A 9559-nucleotide genomic window follows, 5' to 3' on the forward strand; every position below is an offset into this window, starting at 1 on the left:
GCAAGGCTCAAGTAAATAGGGATGGCAATAGGAGGAGAGGAAAAACCATGTCTTGAACAAAATTACATCTCACAGATGGGAACTTTATTAAGGGGATCTATTTCAAAGGGATTCCAATAAGGACTTAATGGCATGAATTAGATCACAAAGTTTCTAGCTATGTACAGTTTTAATCTCAAAGAGTAGAACTTAAAATAACTTAGAAACCTCCCCTGACATAAGCAAAGTCTTTAGAACTGAACTTGGTACATCTATGCTTAAAAGGGCAGCCTTAAGATCCAAGAGACTTTGTTATCGGCTCCCATTATCCCATCCCTGGAGAGCAAATGGTTATGAGCTTCATGCTTCTACAGATTGTAGGATTCCATCATTTGTAGTCATATGGCATCACCAGAAAAATATTGCTGCTAAAAAGATGAGATTGTGCATCAGAGAGTAGCTTGTACTCATTTAAAACACTGCACAGTATCTCAAATACAATCAGCCTGCACACTTCTCTGTTCACTGTATATCTGCAATGCTTCCCCCAAGAAAAAAAAAGTGTAGTCCAGGAAAGGAAGCATTAAAATTGGAGTCAGAGAACCTGGGTTTGAATTCTTTCTCTGCTATGTATTGTCTATGTGATCTTGGGCAAATAAGTCACAGACAGTGTACTGAACTTGGAGGCTGGAAGAATTGGGTTTAGATCCTATTTGTGTGTGACCCTGGACTCTTAATTTCTCTGACCCTCAGTTTCCTTAACTGTAAAATGAGGAGTGGAACTAGATAACCCTTCTTAGGTCCCTCTGGCTCCAAACCTATCATTTTAAGTGGCCACACAACCAAAGTTCTCCTAATTTTTTCACTTAGACACACAATATACAACTCGGAACATGAAGCCAAAGCTAAGCCTCTAGAAATGACAAATCCAAAAAACTCAGGCCCAAAAATTAGCAGGGTCTTTGGGAGAGAATGAATTTGATTTCTTGGGAAAATTCATGACTCACAGGAAACTCTAAACTTACTCCATGCTTTTCCAAGCTGGGCAATCCTAGCTTTTGGCTGCTGGAGAGGCGGCAAAACTAAAAATTCGATGGAGGGAGAAGATTCCAACTCAATAAATATCCAAGCCTTTTACTGCAGCCCAAAGGTTCTAGTCACTTTTTCAAGTCTTAAATCATGAAACAAAATACTACATGATTTTTAGTGCATTTGTCCATCACATTTCCCACTTCATTCCCCTTTTCTCCCTCTCTTGAGGCTTTTCCAGAAAAGGTCTTATTGCCTCATAGCTCGGAAGATTTCTAACTTGGAAAGAAAGAGATTATGGGAGAAAGAGACTAAGTGGAAAGGGAGCTTGGTGTGGTAGAAAGAGCCAGAGGCTCTTGGTTCAAATCCCAGCTCTGTCTCTTACTCCCTGTGTGACTTTGAGCAAGTCTCATGACTTTTCCACATCTGTAAAAGTAGAGGGCTGGACTAGATAATCTCTATGGCTCCTTCCAGCTCTAAGTTTATGTTTGCATATTGTCTCCCCCATTAGATTCTAAGCTCTGTGAGGGTAGGGACTGTCTTGCCTTTTTTTGTATCTTTGGCTGGGTGCTTGGCACATAGTAGGCACTTAATAAATGCTGATGGATTGGTTGAACCTAAAAGTAACTTGGTCAAGGGCACACAGTTCTCAGTTAGTGCACAAACATTTATTAAGTGCTTCCTATGTATAAGGTATTGTGCTAAACCCTGGGGATAGGTTCAAAGACAGGCAAAAGGTCCCCACCTTCAAGGAGGTTCACTAGCTAGTCTCTTGATCAAGTCTTAGGATCACAGGTTTAGAGCTGGAAGGCACCTTACAAGGCAATCTAGTCCAACTTCCTCAATCATAGATGGACCAGTGAATCACGTGGGCCTCAGCTTCCTCAAGGTCATTAGGGAAGAGATGGCAGAATCAGGATTTGAACCTAGGTCCTCTGACTACAAATCCAGTAGTCTTTCCACTGTACCAGGCTGGCTGTGCCTAAGATTCCATTTCCAAGAGGGTTAAATTAGATAATCTCCGAGATTTCTCTCAACTCTCAGGTCCTACAGATCTATTGTGCTTATTTTCCTCTGAAAGATTACAAGGATACATTTCATCTTTTTCAATCAAAAGATCTCCTAAGGCTGGGGGCTAAAAGCTAAGAAATGCCATCTTCTTGGCGGTTTGGCAAAGGAAGTCTCATCTAAGTGGACATCTTCTGAAAACCAACAAGAGACCATGTAAGAACCCATTCCACCACCATTTTGTCTACTGGGGCACTGTTTGTCACTGAGATACTAAAACAGCTAGGAGGCTTCTGTGAAGCCTTGCTCAGAACACAAAATGAAATATGGAAATTGGCTAGTGAGAGAAGATGAAGTATTTAGTGAAAGGGAAAAGTGAGAGAGTAGAGGGAGGGGTAGAGTATAAGAGGTAGCTCGTAATAACAAGTGAGGAAGCATGAAGGGAAGATGATGATGCTGATAGTACTGGTGATAGCAGCTAGCATTTCTGTATCACTTTAAAGTTTACCAAATGTTTATTGTGTGTTATCATGACTGATCCTCACCACAACCCTGTGAGGTTGGTGATATTATCATCATCCCCTTTTTACAGATGAAGGAACTGAGGCTAAAAGGTCTTAGAGAGCCCTAAATTAAAGAACTGCCTAGGGGACTGAGAGGTTAAGGGGACTTACCCAGAGTCGTGAAGTTGTCAAGTGGCTGAGAATTTGAACTCAGGTCTTCCTGACCCAGGTCCAGCACTCTATCCACTGTATGACCCAGCTGCTGCCTTATAGTGAATAGAGAGCAGAGACTGGAGATTCAAATAGCACCCCTGACACATATTGACTATGTGACCCTTGGAAAACCCGATTATTCTCTCAGTAATCTGGGAAACTCTCTCAAGCTATAGATTGCAAAGCAAGCAATGATCTACATCAGTAGAGGGCATTTCCTCATTGGGAGTTGACTACACCACTGAAATCAAACAACTAGTCTAAAAACAAGAGCTCTCATGATCAGGTGATCCTCATGCCTCTTTTCTAGTAGGTGTAATCCTTTCTTACTTTCAACTCATTATAAAATGGTTTCTTGTTTAGGGGGATGGAAGAAAGAAAGGCTGACATCAAAATATTTTATGATTTTAAAAAGTGATGATGGATGCAAAGTCATGATGGCAGATGGTCCTTCAAATACAACCTGTAAAGCATTTACCATATTCTAAACCTGCACTCTTTGCAGACCTGTGCACGTATATTCAGCCTTCAGAATAGGTTTGCAAATTGTAAACAAACAAAAAGGGTGGAAGTATTTTAATATTAGAAAATTGCATTTATAAATGATCTGCGTTAGAATATAATAAATCTCCAGTATAGTAAACTACTACCTGTATTGTACAACAGATACCTTCTATTTTAGTTGCTAATTAAGGACTATACAACTTAAAATAAAATAAAAAAACAACCCTGGGAAGTAGGTACTATTGTCATTCAGTCATTTTTCAGTCATGCCCAACTAAAGGTTTTCTCAGGAAAGATACTGGAGCGGTTTGCCATTTCCTTTTCCAATTCGTTTTACAGATGAGTTAACTTAGGCAAACAAGGTTAAGTGACTTGGCCAAGGTCACACAGGTACTAAGTGTCTGAGGCCATATTTGAACAGAGATCCTCCAGACTCCAGACTCGACACTCTCTATCCACTTCTCCACCTAGTTGCCCCTAGGTACAACAGGTATGGTAAAGTGGGGACATTTTACAGAGCTGACATTTCACTGAAGCTCTGAGAAGGTTTAAGTGAAAACAGTTAACCCATTATGAAACTGGGAGAAGAGAAAATAAAGCAAGAGCTCTCGGTTGACACCACGGTGGGCATAAAGTTTTGGAAGAAGGAGCTCCAAGCTCTAACAAGAGTTTGTATTTTCCCATCACTGTTTAGAGTGCTGAGGTTAGAACCAGTATTGAATCATCATCTCACTATCAGAGAAACACCAGAACTTCAGAGCTAGATTCAAGCTCTTAAAATCATCCAGTTCTTTATGTGTGTGTGTGTCATAGACACCTTGGGTAGTCCAGGTGAGGCTATGGGCCCCTTCTCACAAGCATGTTTTTAGATAATGGAAGGAAATGCTAAATTTCAGTTAGAAGTTAGTGAAAATAAAGGTATAATTTTGTTTCCAATCCCTATTCACCCACCCCTTGACTAGCCATAACACCCTTTGATGGTCCATATTTAGTCCAACCTCCTCACTGAACAAACAAGGAAACTAAGGCTGGGGGAAGTAGAAGAGCTGGGACTAGACCCCAGACCTCCTGACTCAATCTATTACTCAATCCATTACATAGTTCTGCTCCTGCCTCTTCAGCCACATAGAGTTCCACTTTTAGATTTGACATTAAGTATTCATTTTCTTGCATGTAATGACATTGTGGTCTCATTTCACAGACCCCACCAAGAAAGGGAATGCCTTATCCAAGGCCTATCTCTTTTTTTTATAGAGTCTACGCCTGTTGAGAGCAACATTGCAATCAAATGACTAGTTGCAAAATTGTAGGGTCTGGATGAACCTAAGCAAATCCCTGGAAACTTAATTAAAATGAAAACAAGATGTTGGAAGAAAAAGAGCATTGTGTTTCATGAATCAACGTGGCAGGACTCCACCTCCCCCCGGTATCCCTGGGGAACAACCCACTGCATCTCGGATGGTAGGCAGGTGGTAATCTGCGTCTTATCCAACTCCAAACATTTTTTTGCTCACCACAACCACAAGTCTGACCTTCCTTAGGCCAGAAATGATGAGGTCACCCATATTGCTCCACATCTCTTTTGGGTTCTAGCCACTTAAAGGGATTGAAGCATTTGTATTCTAAAACACATGTAGCCTTTTACCCAAGGTGAAATTCTTATTTAACTATACAGTGTAACCCAGTCAGGAAAAAGTACTTCAATGCAGTGGTCCTTGACTAGGCTGCATTTGGTACCATGCCCATCAAGGTGGCTCAAGAAAAAATGAATAAATAAGGTTCTAAAAACTGTCAACTTTTCCAAAGGATATGAGAATGAATTTCATCTTTATTCATTTGAGTCAGAGATTTCCTGGGGCTTATTTACTCTGTGCAAAGTTTTCTCATTTTATTCCTTATTCCTCCAGTGTTGGCCACGATTTCCATGATAATCTAATCGATATGTTCAAAAGAAAAATGACTTTGGGAGGTATTGTTGTTCATGGAAGTAATCCTACTTTAAAACACCCATTTATATTCTGCCCATGACCTGCTCTGTCAGAGCAAACTTGGCCAGCTGGACAATAATATGCCACCCAAATGTGTTTCCCAAACATCTTTTTTTTTCTTTTTACCAAGTTTGAAAGTCTCTTAGGTCTCTCATCACATTATTTTCTTTATAAAAATCTCTGTAAAATGACGAGCTAGTACTTTTCATGTGTTGACTCATTCTGTTCAGTCAGTCAATAGAATGTAGTCAAGGAGAAACTCTTAAGATACTTAGGTGTCTGGTGTGTGAGTTTGCACATTAAGCACAACTAAAATACCATATTTGCTACTCTGAAATAAGGATGGCTTTTTAAATCTCCCAAATCCCAATGAACTTGCATTTGAGCCCAACACAGGAAATTAGAGGAACCAGGTGATATATTTTCTGAGATCTGAATAATTTTCTAACAGAAATATCTCAATTTTTTTTTAAATCTTAATACCTCCTAACTTTGAAGGCTATTGTCAGAAGGGGTAAAGGTGCCACACTTACACTTAGTATACCACCATAGCCTACTCGAAGGTTGAAAAAAAGCAACTTCAGAAACAATCAAGTTTTCTCATTTTACAGATGGGCCACTGGACATAATGTATCAGAAACAGGATGCAAATCTAGGTCCTCTGACATGAAAACCTATGCACTTTCCAAAATATTATGCTGCGCAATATTAATCTTCAACCCCATCCAGCCAACTAATCATTCAGTAAGTACCTAAGTTGTTCTGGGTACAGTGCTAGGCACACAGGAGACCAAATAATCAAACTAAAGACCCAGTTATCTCATGTTTCCGATAAATATCCACATAGTATCAATGGAATGTATGCCTCCTGAGGGAAGGCACTGGGTTCATATTCTCTCTCTCTCTCTCTCTCTCCCTCTCTGTCATTATACTCCCAAGGTATCAAAATTCTTGGCACAAAATATGCTTATTGAGTGAGTGGTGAGTGCTTACTGAATGAATGGACAAGTGGAAATAAAGGCAGAGTAATCAAGATTTACTTTCCTTTTACTTCATAATAATACCTCACATTTATAAAGTATCAAACACTCAGCAAAGTAGTTTTCCTCATATATTTGATCCTCATGAGACAGGCTACGAGGTAGGCAGGGCACCGTGCTGTTATTCCCATTTTAAAGATAAGCAGCGAGGGTCCAAAAGCTTTCATGAGTTGCTCAAGGTCATCCAATGAGCCAGATACCAGGACTCTGATTTTCTGACTCCAAGCCTAGTGCTTTTTCTCTACACCTGGCTGCATTCCATTTATCTTCAGTTAGTTTCTGCCAAAACACTAGAACAGATTTAGTAGTTTCAGCTGGGGGAAAAAGTTCTTCAATTATTTGCAAGCTATTAAAGACTCCAACAAATGTGTGTATTGCATCTGAAGTGCGGCAAGTTGGAAACATCAAAAGCTCTAATCAGACTAAAAGGAAAAGGTCCAACTGACAGGAGATTGTAAAAAGCTGTTCACAACAAAGGAAATGAACACAAATCCTTAAACTGCAAGAGAATGGGAAAGCACGGTTAAGGTCAGGGACAGAAAGAACCCTTTGATGAATACTCACAACATTTATATCTCGCATCAAGAAAAACACACATATTTAAAAGTAACCACAGCATCTTGCGATACAAAATTGCCAGCCCCAGGACCTTTAAAGAATATTTTTTAAACAGGCGCTTTCTCTCCCTTCCTTGCCACCACTCCCCCTAAAGTAGAGACATTTACCAAACTACAGATTGATAATTAGAATTGCAAGAACAAATAAAAATTGTTCTGGTGCAATAAGAAAAAGGGGCTGCCAGCTGAGTAAAACTTGAAACCACAAACGTATGGAGGGATCTAGCGAAGGGCTTCCTCTCAGCCCCTGGGTAGAAACTGACAACATTCTCGGTCAATTACATTGCAAAGCTCGGATTCCAGGGCTGTCGCCCCGGGCAAACCCGAGGGGGAAAAGGAAGATGGGGGTGGGGGGCGAGAAACCTGGGCTCAGGGCGGCGGCGACAGCCCTTCGACAGGAGGACAGCCTCCGGCCGATGTCTCCCCCTCCTTCGATCTCTCCCCATCTCCCTGGAAGGGCTTACCTAACGCCGGCAAACTTGTCTTGCCTCCCCGAGCTCCTCTTGCCTGGCTTCGTGTGGAGACGTGGCTGCCTAAGCCGCTTAGAAACTTGAGCTGCTCCCAAGGGTCTGACCAGGGCGAAGGGAGAGGGCGCGCTGGCTCCCCCGGGGCCGGAGAGCGCAGCGCGCAGCCAACTCTTGCCCGGGGGCGCTCTGGGGGGCGCCTCGTCCGCGCTGCCCCCGAGCAGATAAAGAAGCAGCAGACTGCCCAGGCACAGCAGCACCGCCACGACCTTGCAAGAGAGTCTCATGGTGCGGCGGAGCAGCCCAGGCGCGCCGCGGCCGCCCCACTGCTCATCGCAGCGCAAAGAAGCGCCGGGACAGGCTGCCTCGGCCGCTGTGGCCGCGGGCGAGGGGGGCAGCCAGGCGGCGCGCGCGCCAACGCGGCTCCTCGGGCCAGCCGCGGGGCTCCGCTGGAAGAGGAGGAGGGGAGAGAGCCAGGGGAGGTGGGGGCCTCGGGGGAGGGGCTGCGAGCCACTACCGTACTGTATAGAATAGCCGCTCTCTTGGCCAGGGAGCTGGAGGGGTCCAGGAGGAGCAGGCTGTTTGTGGGTCTCAGGAGCTCAGGTGTGTGTGCATCCCTGTTATCCACCCTGGTGCCTACTGTGTGCACAGCGTACTGCATGCCGTTGTGTACCTATGCTAACAATTGGGCACATCCACCAAGTAGTAGGTGCAGAAACAATAGTGAATGAATAAAAAAGGACTTATTAAGCTCTTTGTAAGAGGGCTGTGTTTGCGGAGGTCTTAGCTTTAGAACTGGGAGGAACTTCACTTTTCCCATTGTTTTCTTTTCTCTTCCTCCCCCCTCCCCCCTTTGAAAAAAGAGGACTGAGGCAATTGGGGACGAGCTAATCAAGTTGTGGCACTTGAATGTAATGGAGTATTACTGTGCTGTAAAAAAAATATGCGTGATGATACAGAAAAGCTTGGAAAGACCTACGTGAACTGATGCGGGTGAAGTCAGCAGAGCCAAGAAAACAATGTATACAGTAACTACAACAATGTAAATGGGAAAGAAAAACTACGCACCAAAAATTCAAAACTAAATGTAACAAAATTATAGATTTTTTCACTCGAGTGAAGAGGTATGAGAGGACACTCAGTGGGAGGTCCACGGGTGTTACACATGATTTACATGTTTTTGGACTTTTTTTGTTTACATGATTTTGGACTGTTTTTAGGGTATCAATCAGTTGTACTGACTTTATTTTCTTCTCTTAAAAAATACTATTTGTCATGTGGGAAGGCTCTGTGGGAAGGAGAGAGGGAGGTATACATGGGATAACTACAGTGATGTAAGAAAACAGAAAATATCAATAAAACATTTTTAAAGGGGGAAAAGAGGGGAGGAAACTTTTAAAAATATTCAGTAAAGCAAACCGAATTCTCATATTGGCCGTGTATGTCTCAAATAACCAAGGGACTCTGATCAACTCAACGTGAAGACCATCGAACAATGAACAAGTACTTACTATGTACCTGGTGTGGTGCTAAGCACAGTGCTAGAGGACTCAATGATGAAACATGCTCCTCATCTCTTGATACATGAGATGCCTGTGATGTTTTTGATGGGTACTTGATATTGTCACAGGATTTCATCTCAGGTGGTGAGGTGTTGATGTGATAACAGTGTAAACATCAGGTGATCTCTTTACTAAGTATGAACACTTTTCTCTGAGTCAGAAGAGGATGAAAATTGTTCATGTCCTTGGGGTCTTTAATTACTTTTACCCTTAAAATAGCCAGTTTGGGTGGTTCAGGCAAGTAGAGGCAGGGGACAGCAGTCAAAAAGTATTTGAATACTCACTGAGTGTCAGGCATTGTGCTAACCTCTGGGGTTAAAAAGATGAGAACACTGGCCCTGACTTCAAGGAGTTTACATTCTAATTGGGAAGATCACTGGTAAAGAACTAATACACAAAGAGTTAATAGAAGGCAATCTGAGAGGGAAAGGCTTTAGTAGCTGAAAGACTGGGAACAGCCCCCTGTAGTAGGTGGGATTTGAGCTTAATCATGAAGGAATTCATAGAAACTAAGGCAGAGGTTAGCAAGAGGATAGCAAGTCAGTGAGTGCAGCTGCATCATAGGGTGCATGGAGAGCAATAAAGAATGAGAAAGCTGAAAAGATAGGAAAGGGCCAGAATGTGTGTAGCATAAACATGGAAGAGTATAGCT

General features: G+C 42.5%; 1 protein-coding gene across 1 annotated transcript in view; it reads right to left on the reverse strand.

The window, feature by feature from the left end:
- The window catches only part of GXYLT2 (glucoside xylosyltransferase 2), a 67959-nt gene extending 60327 nt beyond the window's left edge, over positions 1-7632 (reverse strand). Inside the window, exon 1 of the mRNA XM_036738884.1 lies at positions 7346-7632. Coding sequence (XP_036594779.1) covers positions 7346-7632 — 287 coding nt within the window. The remainder of the gene's footprint in view (positions 1-7345) is intronic.
- Between the last annotated feature and the right edge of the window lie 1927 nt (positions 7633-9559).

This window comes from Trichosurus vulpecula, chromosome 9 (genome assembly GCF_011100635.1).
Source record: "Trichosurus vulpecula isolate mTriVul1 chromosome 9, mTriVul1.pri, whole genome shotgun sequence".
Classification (NCBI taxonomy): domain Eukaryota; kingdom Metazoa; phylum Chordata; class Mammalia; order Diprotodontia; family Phalangeridae; genus Trichosurus; species Trichosurus vulpecula.